The sequence below is a fragment of the Rousettus aegyptiacus genome, unplaced genomic scaffold, assembly GCF_014176215.1.
Source record: "Rousettus aegyptiacus isolate mRouAeg1 unplaced genomic scaffold, mRouAeg1.p scaffold_m13_p_5, whole genome shotgun sequence".
Taxonomy (NCBI): domain Eukaryota; kingdom Metazoa; phylum Chordata; class Mammalia; order Chiroptera; family Pteropodidae; genus Rousettus; species Rousettus aegyptiacus.
In genome coordinates, this window is record NW_023416308.1 from 91,155,413 (window position 1) to 91,174,079 (window position 18,667).

Here is an 18,667-nt window from a genome sequence, read left to right on the forward strand (position 1 = left end):
TGTGGATCGAGATTGTGTACCTTCTGGCAGGCAGCAAGTGAGCGGAGGAGTGGGACTCCGATGACCTGAAACCCGTGTTTCAGGGATGAGCTCAGTGGCGTGATGTTGGCTGTATGCTTTCTGCTGCCTTGATATTACTGGTTACAGAAAATGATGTGACTCTAACCTCTTTCAATACCTGCACCGGAGGCCCGTCAATTAGCATACTTGTCATTTCTCTCTGTCTTACTGTGAATGTCAAGCCATTATTCTGAGGGATTCTGCCCCAGGAGAGTTATCATTCCTCCAAAGTCTAAATCAAAACCTTTCTCAGGTCTGCTCAGGGAATTGAAGTTTTCTAAGGTTTATTTTCATTAGGACTCTGATGAGCCACCTTACCCGAGGAGACTTAGACTAGGAATTTGAGAAAGCACAGAGTGCTTTTTGCTTTCTGACCCCAATTGGCTGGTTATGTAATATCTAGAAAGCTCTCCAACTTTTTTTGGTAACGGTTGTTTTAATGATCACATTTTATGAACTGCTTCTTTAAATGTGGGAGACGAGGTCGGTGAAGATGTGTTCCTACCACATCTATTATTTTTATGTCAGTGACTTTATATGAAATTATTTTCAGTACCACCTGATAGGCTTTATATATTGCATTTGTGAAATAATGTTAAAACCCATTTTTGCTGAGTTACAGCTTGTTTCCTGAAGTTATAACTTGGCTTGATTTGGAAGTAGGTTTTTTTTTTTTTTGCTTTTAATTGAGTCATGCCCATTTTCTTATATGGCTACATACTTTAGCATCCCCAGTTAAAGAGGTATAGACTATACCTTTACACTGAATTTTTCTATTTTGTGGAATTAAACCTAAGACCTTAGAGTTAAGAATAATAGGCTCTGATTGACTAATGGTGTTCACTGTGTCAACTAGGACCTCAGATACTTTATGCTAAATGCTATAACTAATTCCCCTGTCCTTTAGAGAAAAATGAAAGTAATCAGCTGAACAGTTGGTTAAATCCACAGGGCTATTGGTGTAGCCAAGATGCCCTTAGGGAAAGAACTAGAAGACTCTTTGGAGGGAAGACATGCAAAAAGAATCAAAGTGTTGAATGTTGGCGTGGAGAGGTCACTTTGCAATTGCTAGGGTCCAAGGTCTCAGTCACCAGCAGCACTCCCCAGAATAGCTCTAATCACTACTGCAGTTTTCTCTGACACCTCCGGACATTTGTGCCAGCAGCGTGAAATTTGTTTACCCTCATCATTACCTTGAGATAATGGCTATATATAGCAGGAGTCTGTCTACTTGAACTGTCAGGTCATGAAATGGAAAACGAGGGAATGGGGACCAGATTGACATCTATGCCCCTGCCTAGCCCTTGCCTGGGAAGAAGTAATAAAAGCGTAAATGTAACACCACCAGCAGAAAACAACTGCTCATCAATGCTGGTGCTCTCTGTAAAGGGGAAAGAAAAACCAACAATCTTGATTGTGTTTTCTCAGGATTGCTCCAGGAAAACACACCCATTATTTGGCTCATCCCAGAATTCTTGAAACACACCTCAGGGTTTTATTTTTCCCATAATGGACTCTAATCGTATCTTCAATGTCATCAGTGACTTTAGAGGGTTTTACTGCATGTTTTAGACTGTCATTGTTTGGAACAAAGTTCTTTCTGATATCTGTTCCCAATCAGTTTATCTGTAATTTTAATTCATGTTCACTTGCCTTGTCATCTAGCCTAGGCTGAAATTAGGTGAGATTATTTGTACTATTTAAGATTTTATGCCCTTTGATTAAATTCTCCCAAAGAGTCTCGGAGTCACGTGTGTTTTTTATTTTTCTTCCTATCATTAAGTTGAATTTGTAATTGAAATGGGTTAAAGAGAGGATTTCAGGGTATTTGAGGTGAAAAGAGGCTGGCAAAGAATGCTGAATGAGAACATAAGCTAGTACCTAAGTAGAGGAACAGGCAGTTTGTAGATGGGTCAGGTCCTCTGCGTATTGATAGATTGAATCTGATAAAAATCCTTGCAGCCATGGGCTGCAGTGGACACTGGAATGACTGGGATATACACTAACCTGTTGAGGGTAGAGAAAGGGCATTAGAAGTACAGTCTCAGGGAGTCCAGGAAATCCATGATCCTGAAAGTGCCACAATGGATCAGGGCCCAGGGAGCCTCCAGAAGAAGGCACATTGTCCCAGAAAAAGGACCTGAAACTAAGGCTAGGCTGCTTGGGTAGGAAGACTCTTAAGTGTTGCCTATTGTAGGAAAAACCAATTGCTTTCTAAGGTAGAACCTGTGAGAGTCCAGAGCTCAGTCTCTAACAGGCCCATCCTGATGGTCCAACCCTCTGTCCACAGGAGCTAAAGAAATGTACTCAGCCCTCGAGGGCCAAGGCCTCCATGGAATATGTGTTGGTTCCAGAGTACATAAGGGTATACAATTTTCATAAAAGATCATCTGGCCGTAGCCCTCCTAGCCTGTCCATGGGTGGACCGATCTCCATAGCAATGAGCAAATGGAACATACTGTACTCAGTATAGCTTTGTTCCTTATATGACTTTCAAGACTGGGCAATTAACAGTGATGTGAGAGGTACTGGCTTTCTAGGATTTGAGTCAGGGAAGAAAATTTTGGAGTGTGTTTTCAGATTGTCCAGGTACATTATTTCAAGGGTTACCTGCACAACCTGCTGGGAGATATGTTAGGGTCAGGAGATTGAGGGCAAGCAGTGGTGCTCTATGTGGAATTACACTTTAACCATCTTAGGGAAACCAAGGCCTGCCCAGAAGTAGTGGCCTGTTGGAAGAAGTCACAGTAGTCAATCATAAAGAGGCTTGTCAATCATTGGCTGTAGAAGCCAGAGATGAAGCAGAATGGGTGGATGGTTTTGGTGTGATTATAAAGGTACAGAGTGGGATGTGGAGAGTGGCAGTGTGCGTGGGTGTGTGTGTGGGGGGGGCTCTTTATAATAGGCAGGGTTTATTTTTGCATATTAGTCTAATGGTTTTAAAACCGGGGTGTTATTGGTAACACTGGCGAGAGAACTCTAGATGCAGGGCCACAAGGGATAGTCCAAATTTAGACTACTCCTAATTAGAGGAGAAAAAGTAAGACTCCAACATTTATATTTCTTCATTAATTTTCTTGAATGTGTTATGAATACATGCTGTTCTATGAGTTTGAAGCCTTTATCCTGTTTCCAGCCAACTTCACCCGTCCTTCGAATTTCTTTAATACTTTGTTTAGGACCCTTCTCTGTGATATATTCCTGGAGCAGGTACTTGCCCCACTCCATCCCAGTATCTCCTGTATCAGTTATCCCAGTATCAGTCGTCCCTGCTAGAGTATAAGATGGATGAGGCTGTATTCATGCTGTTCATGGCATTTTTTATATCTGTATCATTAGCACAGTACCTGGGCTCATGGTAGGTGTTTAAATGAATATTTGTCAAGTGAATGAATGGTATCTCTGGTAGGAACTAAAATTAAGGAGATGGTTTGAGTAAAACCTGGAACCTTCTTTCAACAGATTGTATGTCTTTCTCTGAGCATCTGCTCACTTGCGGCAACTCTAGTATGAACTTCAAGTGGGTCTCACTCATCTTAGTATCTCATCCATGGGTGGTGTTCTGTTGTGTGATAAGATATATATTTTTTTCTGACTTTGAATCCTTAAGCAGCAGGTAATAATGAAATATGTGGAGAAAGAAACGAGATTTGTTCCTTTGGAACTATTAAAGGCAGGACACAGACTAGAAAATAATAGTGACATATGGAGTACTGGTTTCTGTAGGCCAGGGACAGCATTCTTTGAATGTGCCTTGATGATTAAAATTCAGGCTGGAAAGTTGTGTAGGATGCTAGAGACCAGGTATTAGAATCATATATGAGTTTATAGTTCTTTCACCCATCACCTATTATTTGTGTAATTATAGGAATGGTAGTTAACATCTATGAGTCTGGTTTATTCCTTTTTAAAATACTCTTAGTTTTTAGTTTGGAGGACTGTGAGAATTTAGTCATTAGCTTAACAAATACTTACTGAGTGCCTATAATGCGTTAGGATGTAAGGTGAACCAACTTGAATAATAGTTTCCCTTGAAAAGGTGAGCTTCTTGTGGGGAGATGGACATTCAACAAATAAACACAGAAATAAATACATAATTAGTGATTGTGATAACTGCTATGAACAAGAAAAATAGTGTGATATGGTAAATAGTAATGGGGCTTTCTTCAGACTTGGGAGACAAGGCAGCCATCTCTAAATAGATTACATTTAAGCTAGGACTCAAGATTGGGTAGAAATTATTCTGGCAGGGATGTATAGTAATAATCTGAGTTGGTGGAACAAGCTTGCAAAGACCCTGAATCAGGGAAGAGTTTGGACCACTTAGAGGAATTAAAAGAAATTCTGGCAACAATTAGAAGGGAATGATGGAGGGACAGGGGGAGCCTTGTTTGTGGTCTCAAGTCTAAGTTAAAGATTTATTTATTTTTTTTAAGTAAAATGGGAAGCCCTTGAAATATTTTAGAGGGGCGTGACATGATTCAATATATGTTTTAAAAGGATTATTTCATGTGGAAAATTCGAGACAGGAAAGAGGGGGGACAGGAAGGCAAATGAGGCAATTTCTATTTGAGAGATGATAATAGTCTGGACTAGGATGGATTGTTGTTGTTATTGCCAGGATGTAGAGGAGAAAGAGATAGATTCAAGAGCTATGTATGAAATAAAATTAACAGAACTTGGGAAGAGCCAGTGTTTGAGGGGTGAGGGCAAAAATGACTCCTTGTTTTCTCGTTTGGGTGGGTAGAGATGTCGTAGGTAGGTACGGAGAGCCCAGTGAGTGTGGTTTGGGGAGTAATTTCAAGAGTTCAGTTTTAGCTGGATGAGCTAGGAGATGCCCGCGAGGGTATCCAAATGGAATGTCAAGTGGGCTGTTGGCTACATCGATGTAACCAATGTAAAGTGGGAGGAACTTGATAGTCAGTGTTATTTCCTGTGTTCTTATAGAAACTATGGGCCTTTATTATTCCTTCTAGAGATGGATGGATGTTCTCATCTGGAGGACAGAAATGTTTAGGCTTAAGCATTGTCCTAGACTCAGTTTCTACTAAGAACAGATTGGCGGAACATGCTGGTGGGTCCTAAATGAATCTATTTAAAAAAATTTACAGGACATAGAAGGATTGAGATCCATAGACATCATCAGAGAGTAATTGTTTATGCTCCCAAGCATTTAAATCATAGCGATTTATCTTAACAATAACTATAGAGTCAAATCATGACTCTGCTACTTCTCGGCTGTGTTACCTTGGATAAGTTACTTAAAGTTTCATCGACATTTCCCTAATTTGTAAGGTGAAGATAATGGTAATCTTCAGGATTGTTGTGAGAGTTTTGTGAGGAATGTGTGTAACAAGCTTAACATCACACCTAGAATCTTGGAAGAAATCAGTAAGTAACAGCTTTTGTAATTAAGGTGTTCTCTGTATTTGGGCCAGTGCTAGTTGAAAAGTGTCACCATGTGCTTCTATTTATAGGAGAATAATTCTGGAGAGTCTAAAGTCATGTATTAAAAATAGTCAAGTAAGTCTATGGCCATGCCACCCTGAATGTACCTGATCTCATCTGATCTCAGAAGCTAAGCAGGGTTGGACCTGGTTAGTACTTGGATGGGAGGCCACCTAGGAATACCAGGTGCTGTAGGCGTTAAAAAAGAAAAAGTCAAGTAAAAGGTCTTGAATATTGGGTACCCTGTCAGTGTATATCCGTGTGTGTATGAGAGCTTTGTGTGTATGTGCGTGTGTGTGTGTGTGTGTGTGTAAATGCATGCTTTTGTGTGTGTAGTCTACCATCTGGTCACAGCTTCTAATTCTGAAAAAAAAAATTGATTTAAGAAAGAGCGTTGCTTTGGGGAGTCTCATACATCAGACTCTGTTGATAACTAGCTAAAGAAAAAAGTACTAAGAGCTTAGCTAGAGGACTTGAGAAAGAGGCTGCAGGTAGCAACTGAAGGCAAATATTCAGAAAGAGAAGTATCTCTATCTTACATGTCATGCTATTCATACACATCAGGTAAAAAAGACAAAGCCTTTAGAAGGATTCTGAAATGTGGAGAATTAATTGAGGATTTATGACTTGGAAACAACTCAGATGCTGAGTTTGAGTTTTAAGAATGAAGATAACAAGCTGGGGAGATGAAAGTATTCTAAAACGATTGTGGTGATGACTGCACAACTGTGTAAATCTACTAAAAAGCATTGAACTTTATCTTTACAAAGGTGAATTTTATGGTGTATAAATTATACTGCAATAAAAATTAAAGAAAAATGGCGACCAACAAACCTGGCACATTTGCCTTCCAGTTGGTTGATAGGGAGCATTAAATGCCATATAGATTCATGCATCTATTCATTCACTCATTAATTTATCTCCCCCATATTTATGCCTGTCTACTTGTCCATCCATTTGTAAGACGTGCCTCCATCCATCTATCCTTGTGTGAGTATCTCTTGGTTGAAAGAAATGAATCAGATATAGACCCTAGCTTAAGGAAGTTGGGTTGAGTAAAGTTAGTTTTTTGTTAAGAATATTTGGAATTACCTAACAGAAAAAAATTTTTTTGAAGCTGAGAAAAACGAGTCGTTTGAATCTACACATGGAAAAAGAATATCTTCTTTTATCCTTTGGATGGTAGAATGCTTAGGAATTTGTCACTTTTGGGAGGACAGTGGAGTTACATAGTGATTAAGCACTCTGACCTCAGTCAGACCTAGGTCCTGGCTCTGTGTACCTTCCATGAATCACTATTCCAAGCTTCAATTGTACATCTTTAAAATAGGGATAATAATTGCAGTTTCATAAGGTTGTTAATAGAATTAAATGGGATGATCATGTGAAACATAGAGCCAAGTGCCTAACATTAGTATGTGCTCAGTAAATGTTAATTATCGTTATTACATCTGTGTCAGATTATTTGAGGTTCTTCAAACTTGAGGTACTTCAAGTGTTGGAGTTCCATTCTTCCCAACAGGATACGTGCCTTACCCCTTTCAAATTTCTACCTAAGATTAATCCAAGGTCAAGTTTCGCATCATCTGGAAATGATTTCTTCTCTGAAACACTATGGTAATTTGTACTGCTCATATCTTATTTAATGTAGATTGTTATATCTGCATTACTCTGTATTTGCCTTATCTACTCTTAGTGTTTATAATTTCCTCGTGGGCAGAGAATATGTCTCAAACATCTTTGCTTTGCCCTCAGTAGCTTGCATGGCGTTTCAGTCCACAGAGTAGGTGCCCCATAAATATTGAATCATAATTCCCTTGTGCAGAAAGCCAAGCAGGCAATGAATAATTAGCGCTTGAATGAAGTCCTTTATTAATTAAGAAACACAAGTGTTTTGGCATAATAGTGAGGCTCAACCAGAATGGATTTGACATTAAGGATGGTTTGTCCCATGGGCCCTTCACTTTCCCCAAAATATGATTTACCCAAGTCTCTGCATTGTGAATTGACGTGGCACATGCTTGATAGAAAGATATGCAGTGTTGGATGGACTTTGTTCCGGCCTGTCAAATGAACATGGAAGGAAAAGGGCAGTTACTGTTTCCTGGAAAGAAAGAGAAAAGAAAGAAAGAATATGTATACTAATGGACGAACAGGTGACATTGAGTCAAGCTTCATAAGGAGAGAAAATGTGATTACTTAATAATTGACCAGTTATGACATGGGGTTGGAAGTCCAGGCACCCCCTCTGTCAAAGGGAGCTATGATGCATAAAAGGTAGCAAGAACATCAAGTTATTTTAGTTATGGTGGTTATTTTAAGCCTTCCAAGGCATCGCAGAAGCATTCTTGACTGACAAGAGGTTTTAGATTTCCAAGTTAAGTTCTTGCTCTGATCTTGATTGGAGCAATCACCAGTTAATAGGTCACAGATAGTGTGGCTGGAAGGGATAGTATGCTCGCCTAAGCCTTTGGATTCACTCCGTGATGTCCTGGGGAGCAGCTATACCTTTCATTTTTTATCTCTAGGTTTTGCTATCTGAGAGGATATATGACGCAGTGACAGGTACATGGGACTTGAAGCTCGCCAGATATTAATTTAGAACTCTGGCATCTCCACTTTTTAGCTAGATGGTAGTGAGTTTGAGCTCTTTTCTTACCTTGAAGTTGAGAATAATAGTGTTACCAACTTATTTTGAACTTTATTCATCATTGTCAACATTATCATTATCATAATCATTATTCTCACCCTGGAGACTAACACTTATTGACTTTTTGGAATGTATCAAGAATTGCTCTAAGTACTTTAGATGGATTAGCTTGCTTAACTCTTTCCACACATAAGATATATTATGATCCCCATTGAAAACATCTAATATAATACCACATATAGTATAGGTGCCTGAATTTTATTTTTATTATTTATCACTAGTTATTATTATCCTTTAGAATAAGCACAGCCTAAATATTATTGGTTTAAAATTCTGCTTCAAAGAAAAAAATTCAAGAACATCATCACCAAAAGGAATTAAACTTGGAGTTTAAATAGTTCAGTGATTTTTCTCTTTTTTAAGGTCTAGAAACTGTTGTTCACATGATAAATATATGAAAAATGTAAAAGCAGAGCTATTCCGTTTGAATCAGGGGTGGGGACTTGAGCCCTACCTGACAACTGACGTGTGCCTAAGACTCTGAGGAATAGTTTTAAAATCATTGATGTCATCCCTTCCCAGTATATAAATCTAGGTAGGCAAAGTTATTTATTGTCTATTAGCTGCCGATTCTGAATTAGAAATCAGACCTCCTAACTCCAGATCGTTGTTTTCTGTAAGACCACAATATGTGATATAGCAGTGTAATTATTATTCACTAAACTATACTGATTGAAAGACGATAAAGTACCTTTATATACCCTATTATATTTGAACTGCAACACTTTTGTGACAGGTATAACCTTTTCCTCCTAGTCCACCTAAAAATGCTGCATAACTTTTTTTTTTTTTTTTTAATTTGATGGAACTGGAAATAGAGTAAGGGGAAAAAAATCAGAGACAGGATAATATTGAAAAAGTGTGATTCCACTGAGATAAGCAAACACATTGGAGTTCACATTTGCCCTTAGGGCAGTTTCTTATTCCTAGTAATAGAATCTGGCTTCTAGTAGACACTGTGTAAGTAGATAGGAGACAGAGCCTGGGGCTCTTGTGAGATGTATAAATCAAGAACCTTGGAGGGTGAATCCTCAGTGGATGATTAGGAAAAATCCACTCTGCCTGTCAGTCTTAACTCTAGATAAGGGGGTACAGAGGAGAAAAGTTTGCATTACTGAAAATTTAGAGCCTGAATTTCTTGCACTTTTGTAGCTCAGTCCTCTTGCTTCAAGACAAATAAAACAAATGCCCATTTGTAGTACAATGGGTGAAATGTGGAATATTCATACTTTGGAATATTATACAGCACTGACAAATGAATGAACTATAACTACAGGCATTAACAGGGATGAATAGAAAAAATAAATCATAGAAGATATGTACAATATGATTTTATTCATGTGAAGTTCAAAATGGGCAAAAATAAATGATATATTAGAGAAATAAGCAACTATATATGGTAAAACTATAAAAATATGCAAGGGTGTGATTAACACAAGATTCAGGATAGTTAACCTCTGATGGCTGGGAGGTATAATTAAGGGGTACTGATAGTACTGGTTTTATTCATTTGATATATTCATACATAATTCATTTTGTATATTTTTTATGTATCATAAATTTTGAGGTTGAACAGTTTATAAAAAGACTAGTCATGTAGAGGGTGGCGAGAAGAAGATTCAGGATCAGTATGGATAAAAGCTTTCAGGAAGGAACAACTTTATGAGTATTAGGGGGAAAAAAATCTCAAGCATAAGATGGTCCAAAGTTTCCTATTCTTACTCTCCCACCCCGTTGCCATCTCACATTTTTTTTTTATATTGCCAAGGTATGTTTCCATGCATGGTGACATGTCATAACTATTTCATGTTTTATTATTTGGACGTCTTTTATTCTCTTTTTTTCTGATGTAAAATCTTATTTGCCGCTTCTAGGTCATAACTTTTGTGCAGAAGGACCTAAATGTGGTGAAAACTCAGAGTGTAAAAACTGGAATACAAAAGCTACTTGTGAGTGCAAGAATGGCTACATCTCTGTCCAGGGAGACTCTGCCTACTGCGAAGGTAAGTAAGCTGTTTAATGAAGTCACTTGTGAGAAATGTGTTCCTGGTGGCTGTGGTTGAAGACTGAAAGCCATCACTTTGCTCTGGTCCTATGGGATGCTGTAAGAAATTATATCAGTTACTTTGTGTACTCTGTTCTCCTGTTCCCTCTCCCACCCCAGGATGCTTAGTAGCATGTGAAAGCAAGACCTTCGAAGGTAGTTATGAAGCAGCAAAGCAACAAAAGCAGTAGGGCTATATCAAATTCCACATTCTGCTGTCGCCATATTTAGCAATCACCAGCAAGACCATAAACACATATTCCGTTGTCTTATTTGAGTAGATTGTCATCTCCAAGTTCAATGAAATGTTATGTGATGGATCCTCTTTTGGAATGATGCTTTGATACTACTTTACAGTCAACTGCCATCTTCAGTTACCAAGATCAGAAATTTTTTTCAGTTGTGTGTTTTTTAAAATTTTATTAAGTATACAGTCCATTGGTTAGATGTTTATATAATTTATGAAATGATCCCCCTGATCGCTCAGTTGTGTTTCTTAATGACTGATTCATGGGTTGCTAATTTCAAAACTCTACAAAAGTCACAGTAACAGATGGGCTTGTAACTTTGGCACATGGACTGATGCCATTATAGTGGGTTGGAGGCCTCAAGCATCAGTAAGCCTCTATTTCCACTCTAGAGAGCAGAACAGCTTCTCTTATGTGAACCTCTCTTTCCAAGTTCAGCACTCCACCCTGCTGGTAGCAAGCATTGCACACCCTTGTTCTTTTAATATACCAAAGGAGCAGAGAATGGATGGGCTCAGAGATTAGGGTGTTTATATGCAACAACCCGTCCCTGACTCTGGTTGTTGCATATAAACACCCTAATCTCTGAGCCCATCCATTCTCAGGTGCTCACTGGCTCCCTCCCATCAGTTTAGAGAAGTTCTAATAGGCAAAATGATGGCTCAGTTGTTTCTCTGTCCTGGTCGGACCCAATTATTCATCTTCACTAACAATATGTTGAACCTAGATGACCTGTTAATGATATAGGTAGATGTCTTAAATGGAATGAATGCTGCAAAATTTTGGTCACTCTCCTCCAGTTGGTTTGGTTCTCACGTTGGTCAGCTGTTGTCAAGGTGAAAACAGCGGATGCCAATAATGGTGATTTCCTCTCCGTTATGCTGTTTTATATGGTTGACCTTTGCTTAACTTTTTGGCTTTGACTAAAAACCTCTTCAGTTGTTAAGGATATGTGTCTAATCACAGCTAGGGCTTAGCTGGTATGTAGCCTCTGGTTTTCATTTCTTCTGGAAGACTCATTGCTGCTTTGGTTTTCATTAGTATTAGTTTTTCCCCTCTCTTTTCACCATTAAAAAAAAAAATTCCTTTGCCTACCTTTATAGATTTGAGCTTAATTAGGTAGACATGCCACTTGGGAGGATGAAATTGCCCCTTTGGATATGAACTTTTCATCTGCCCCTTAATAGCGTATTACTTATTGTCAGTTTTGGAGAAAGGATGATTGTAATACTTCACATTAATGTTTTTAAAATATCTTTATTTTCTATTAGTTTGGTCAGAAAATTAATGTAATTTTAAAAATTGAAAAAAAGTGAATGTTTTCCACTTCATTCACCATGGAAAAATTTTACAAGCCAAGTAATGATCTAAAACATTTTATTTCTTATCTTCCATATGTGGACATAGACTATGAACAATGATAAAAATGATACAACCTCAAAATCATTTGAATTCTATTTCTGTCATTGGCAGGTCTTTTAGTTGTCTATTTGAGACCAGTACATCCACCATTCCTGGCTCCCCTTAGCTACTGAAACCTGGCAGAATTTGGGAGAAAATTGCTGGTACAAATGCTATTTGGGTTTCTTTAATTCTTTTCTCATTCATCATTTTCTATTGCATAACATCAACTCTACAAAGAGACATTTGTGATAGTAAATCTGCCCTTTGTGTGTGAGGCCTTATTTTATTCATTATGTTGAGTGATTTTAGGTTTGCATCATTGTTTCCTTGGACATACTTACTCCCAGCTCAGGGTATGTGCCTGGCCCTAGGTCAGCGTGCACAGTGGTGCCACCCAAGTAATGGTTATGTCTTCAGGCTTCAGTCACTTCTCTATTATCATGCAGACTTTCCAGAAGTTTCGGAGGGCTTGTTCATGGAGAGAAGAATAGCACCTGAGAAGGAATGACTAAGCATTAGAGCTCATTTATGGTATAAGAATGGGACTCAGGGAGAAGGGCAGGGGCCAAATACTGGGCTTCTGGATGGGATGTATTAACCAAGCAGAATGAGTACGAACATTCAGAGCAAATGCTCTTTTCTCTTTCCCTTTTGTCATCTTTTGCACCTTGGACTTTGGACTTATTTTCCTGTGGTCGCATGATGGCTGACATAGTCTCAAGCATGGTGTCCTTGCACCAGTGTCCAAAGGAAGGAAGGAACAGAGGTTAAAAATCTGTCAGGTTCTGTTTTTTTTTAATGTTTAAAAAATGTCCTTTCTAGAAGATCCCTGGTAATCACCCCTGCCTTCCCCTCCAAGCAGAAGACTTCTATTGTTTCATTTTTCAGACGTGGGTTCATCTTCTCCATCCCTACACCAGTGTTTGAGAAAGGTGAATGAGATGACTGTCACTGGTTTGGGCTAACTGTTCAGCCTGTGGGAGCTGGAGTAGAGGTTTCCCGTCCCTGAGACCAAATGATCTTTGCCCTTTACCTGAACCAGTTAAGCTTGTGGCAACAGGAAGAGTGTAGTTTTGGGTGGGCAGAAAACTATGTCTACTTCATTCTTTGATGATTTGATTTAGTTTGTGGCCATTTCCCCAGCTCTGTCCTCATAATTGCCCTCTGGGTGGTCTGATAGACAAGATTAGAAGTTGCCAAGTGCCCACCTGTGTACCAGAGACTCTCAGAGAGCTGAGTTCATTGTCTCATTGCAGATGAGAGAGAAGTAGATACTTATAGACTGCTTCAGGAAAGTTACTTTTTACTCTGAGTAAATGGAGTGAAAATGACCCACATTGTAAAAAACATGATGAACAAGACCGGCTTGCAAATTAAAACAAAATATTACACATTGTTCAGGCTATCTTGAAAAGCCTATTCAGGCTCTCAGTGGAAAAAGAAGCACAAAAAGCTTTCAATTTTCTTAACATCCTAGGGTAGTAGCAGAGATATGGTGTATTAAGGACTCCTGCTTTGCAGAGATTGTGTTAGAAACTGCCATAGAGAAGATATCGGAACTCCTAGCTAATCAATAGAAGATAATAAGACCCTTTGTCACTTACGGTACAATTCACAGGAGGTCATTTGATTTTGCCTGGTCTGACTGAACAGCAGGAATGTTCCCCATTTTGAAAACTGCTTTAGTTGGATTTTGGTGTTTTATGAATCTAGTATGCTGAGGCTTTTTGCCTTCTCGATGACATTTTCAATGAGTTGGTCTTAAATAGTTTCTTATACATTAGCTTAAATTACAAGTAGTGACTGAGGAAAGTATAGTAATTGGGATCTATTCATGATCTTACCTTTTGAATGTGGAGTCTCATAAACAGAGTCTCATAAATAGAGTCTCATAAACTCTTTCTTCCTGTAGTAAAATGTTACTTAGAAGAATAAAGAACAATGTGATATATATATCATGCAATCTGCCAGGCATGGGAAGTACTACAATTACCGTTAAATGATAATACTTTCTACTTACAGAATGCTCTGAGGATTTCAAACTCATTTTATATATAGTGTACTCTTTGAGCCTTATAATAAATCTGTGAAGAAAGTGGCAACATTGGCCACAGTAATGCCATTTACCAGTGTGGACATTAAGACTCAGAGAAATGAAGTAAAGATAATATTGAGCTTGTTTCCGTTTCAGTGTTTTATGTCCTGACGAGTGTTGTGCTCAACCTCCCCATCCCTACCCTGTTCCAGTGTTGTGTTTTCCCTCCTGATCTGATGAAATATGAATGGATGTGAAATGTACCATTTCAGAGTAGCTCTGAGAGCTATCGCAGGGTTCCACCTCATTCTTTTTCTCTGTACCACAGAACTGGCAATGTTCCAGAGCAGGGCTGGGGTCCCAGAATGAAGATGACATGGAGTAGTGTGATAACTGACAGGTGATGGATCTGCAGCATAAATGAGAAATAATCGTGTAAATCATTGAAATTTTGGAAGGTGCAAATATCTGTTACCTTTGCATAACTTACTCTAAACCTACTGGTATACCTGCTTGGATTACTTGATCCAGATTTTGTGGTTTCAAAAAAATACCTTTGACCAGTGCTCATGACTGAAAGCAGTTTTTGATAGAGCAAGCATTGAAAGTTATTAGAAAAAAGTACAAATTAAGCAGATCATTAACAGTCTTCTGTGGTCCTGGTGTCAGGCAGTAGATTTTTTTGCAGACCACAAGTTGTAAATTAGTGCCTTGTTATGGTCAATTCCAACATGGGAAATTGGATTTCCCAATTAAGATGATGATGAGGCAGTGCATGTCAAAAACTTAGCAAATCTTCCGGTATTTACTAAGGATTTAATGAATCACAGCAGTATCATTATTATCAGCTTATATCATTAATGTTTATAATGATCCTTCCTGGAATTGGAAGAGTGTGTACTCATTGAGGCCAGTACTTTGAGAAAGTGGGTTTCCCATTTCTACGTCTTTTGGGAAAATTGGCAGGTGACAGGGGAAATTGTTCTTAGGACCAGGTTTTGTCAGTCCTGCCAGGAGCATATTGTTGACAGTGGGGTACCAAGCATAAGAATTTATAAGGATGAAGTCATTTCTTTTTTGGAAAAACTCTAGTGGGACTGTATTCAAGGAAAAACTTGGGTGGAGCTGTACCAAGCATAATAATTTATAACGATGAAGTCACTCCTTCCATGGAAAATTATGAGTGAAGCTGTATTTAAGGAGCTATGTTGTGGAACAAAATTACCTGTATGGGTATGAATTTAGTAATTTCATGTCACAAAAACTACTGAAATGTCATGAGACACAGCAACTGATTAGCAAGGTGATTTATAAATTCTTTCACATGACTAGAGTTGACAAAGGGTCTGAACTTTGAGTGTTAAGAGGCTGGGAAAGTGGTGGATACGTCAGAGTTCAAACAGAAAGCATTCGAAATAGCTAAGGGGTAGATATTTATTAGCTGCAAAGGCTGACATAACTGTATTACCATAGAAACGCGACCCTGTAAATTCTTGATTACAAGAATGTGTGGGAAAATGGCTAGTATGCTTAATTACACTAGTAATTATCCAAGGATGATTAGGTAACTCTTGTTTTGAGTTTTTACAAAATGCATGAGCCTTGTGATCTACATAGTCCAACTTATGCTCAAATCTGGACTTCAGTCTCCTGAAGTCCTACTTTGGAGAGCATGAGGATCAAAAGCTTGTTTTGACTATTCATGGTAATAAAACTTTAACTGTAAGCTTGCTCCCATTTATTTATAGGATTCAGAATGCTTAAGAATATCTTGCATGTTTTTTAAAATTTATTTAGGCTTCATTGTAATGGAGAGATCCTCTGGTACATAGGTATCTCTCACCACCCCCCTCAGTTTTCCAAGACAGAAATCTCTAGCCTTTGCTTTGCTTATAATAACCTACAGGTCACCTCTGTCCCAGCAACAGATGTAGGTGAGCTTTGTTCTTGGGCCTTGCTTTCTTCTGTGTCTGCTTTTTTTTTTTTTTTTTTTTTTTTTTTAAATTTTCAAGGCTACTTTGCAAAAGCATCTATTCAGTCCATGTAATGCTGAAATGCTGCCTGCTCACTGTATTCCATGTTAACTGCACAGTTGTTATTTGCTACAGATTGGCATTCTTCACCACATGACAAGAGAAACTGTGGCTCTCCCTTAATTTTGACAAGAAGGGGATTATTTTTAAAACTTGTTTTGGTCAGTCAATAGCAAAAAATGAAACCATCCAATTAAAAAATGGGCAGAAGATCTGAACACACATTTTTCCAAAGAAGAGAGACAGATGGCCAACAGGCACACGAAAAGATGCTCAGTATCACTAGTCAGGGAAAAGCAGATCAAAACCACACTGAGATATCACTTCACACCTGTTAGAATGGCTATTACCAAAACGACAAGAAATAACAAGTGTTGGCAAGGATGTGGAGAAAAGGGAACTCTTGTGCACTGTCGGTAGGAATATAAATTGGTGCAGCCATTATGGAAAACAGTATGGAAGTTTCTCAAAAAAATTAAAAATAGAACTACCATATGATTTAGAATTTGTACTTCTGGGTATTTATCCAAAAAAAAATGCAAATACTAATTAGAAAAGAGATCTGCACTTCCATGTTTATTGCAGCATTATTTACAATAGCCAAGATATGGAAGCAACTTAAGTGTCCATCAGTAGATGAATGGATAAAGAAGATATGGTATATGATGGACTACTATTCAGCCATAAGATGGTGAGATCTTGATATTCGCAATAACATGAATGGACCTTGAGAACATTATGCTACGTGAAATAAGTGAGAGAAAGATGAATACTGCATGATCTCACTTCTATGTGGAATCTAAAAAACAGAACCAAGCTCATAAGATGAGGAGGACAGATTGGTGGTTGCCAGAGTGGGATTGGTGAAATGGAAGAAGGGGGTCAAAAAGTAGAAACTTACAGCTTTAAAATAAATGTCACAGGCATTAACATACAGCATGGTGACTATAGTTACTAATACTGTATTGTGTATTTGAAGCTGCTAAGAGTATATCTTAAAAGTTGTTATCACAAAAATTTTTTTTATAACTATATGATGATAGATGTTAAATATACTTATTGCGATCATTTTTCAATGTATACAAATATTGAATCATTGTACATCTGAAATAAATGTTATATCTCAATAAGAATCTTTTCAAAAATAGTTTTTTTAAAGAAATTTTATTTTATTATTAGTTTCAAATATACAGTACATTGGTTAGACATTTATATAGTTTATAAAACAGTACCCCTAATTGCTCTTTCTCTCCTCTGACTCTTCACCTAGCCATTACAGTAATGCTAACTGCATTCCCTGTGCTGTGCTCCCCATCCCTTTGACCATCTATCAACTACTAATTTGTATTCCTTTAACCCTTCACCCCTTTCTCCCAGCCTCCCAAACCCCCTCCCCTCTCTGGCCGTCACCAGATTGTCCTCTATATTTGTGAGACTGTTTTTGATTAGTTCTTTTTGTTCCTTAGATTCTGCATATACGTGAAATCATATGGTATTCAAAAATTGCTTCGGTCAGCTGCTTGTAGAAATAAAATTCTCTGGGGCTTAACACAATAGAAGTTTTTGTTTTCTTTCATTTGGACTTTCAAATGGATGGTCTTGGTTGACAGGTGGCTTTCCTCAAAGCTGTGATTCTGGGACCCAGGCTCCTTCTTTCTTTGGCTCTGCCATGTACAATATATGGCTTCCAAGGTTGCCATGGATAGTGGAATGTATTAGAAGGTGATATGTGAGAGCTTTACTTGGGCGAGGGCTGGCCACATTCCACTGGCTAGAACTTAGTCACTGGCCATACCTAACTCCAAGAGAGACAGATAAATGTTGCCTAGCTCTGTGCCCAGGAGGAAAAAGAATCCTTTTTGGTGAATAGTTTTTCAGTCTTGACACAGTTAATAAATGAAAAAACCTCCCCCGTGAATTTTATGCATTTTCTTATTCCCTGTGTCCCACCAAATGGTCCTCTGGCTTTGATGGATTGTATTAGAACTTGCTCACTTGGAAAATAGATAAGATTTAACTAAACTTTCTTCTTTGCATTCTCTCCAGGCTTCCCTGTGCCTCCCACTGTATTTGTTTCATCTGGATTTGTTCTATCTGTAGTGTAACCCCATTTCCCTAAGTGACCCCATCTTTTCTTTCCAACAAAATTCACAGCCTCTCATGTTCTGCAGTCCTGAATTTTATGCTAGGAGAGAAGCAGTTCATGGAATAAGGTGACACACACTTGTAAATTATTGATATCCAGATAATGTTCCCACAGGTAAATGTATTAAAATAGGATGTTTGTTAATTAAGAAAACCCTCAAACTGTTAAATTTCAAGTAGCATGGGAAAAGAAAGTGAAAAATTAAAGCAATGCGAATGTGGAGGTGAGAGCTCATAGGCAGTGAGTCTAAGCAAATTATCCTTGCCTAGAAGTTTTCCTTGTAGTCAGCTATCTCCAAATATTTGTATTCTAGCATTTTCCCTGCCTCCATTCATTTTTTTCTTGACAATTCCCAGGGCAGTGATGTAGTGAAAGAATACTGAACTAAGGATGAGGAGATCTTGATTGATCTTGGCTCTACCACTTACCAGCTGGTGACCTTGGAAAGTCAATTCTTGTGTGTCTTGATTTTCTCATAGTCCAAGTAGGACATTTAAACAAGGGTTAAATAGTATCAGTTCCTTCTAAGGGTTAAATAA

The 18,667-nt window shown here is 38.2% G+C and overlaps 1 protein-coding gene and 1 non-coding gene across 4 annotated transcripts in view; both read left to right on the plus strand.

Moving 5' to 3' along the window:
* The window catches only part of NELL1 (neural EGFL like 1), a 692,265-nt gene that overhangs the window by 185,158 nt on the left and 488,440 nt on the right, over positions 1-18,667 (plus strand). For all 3 annotated transcript variants that reach the window (XM_016138479.2, XM_016138478.2, XM_016138480.2), the window contains one exon: positions 10,093-10,221. In XM_016138479.2, the coding sequence (XP_015993965.2) occupies positions 10,093-10,221 (129 nt within the window). The remainder of the gene's footprint in view (positions 1-10,092; positions 10,222-18,667) is intronic.
* LOC118603027 lies at positions 5,588-5,706 on the plus strand. The gene has a single exon (XR_004951124.1). It is a non-coding gene; the product is annotated as a 5S ribosomal RNA (ribosomal RNA).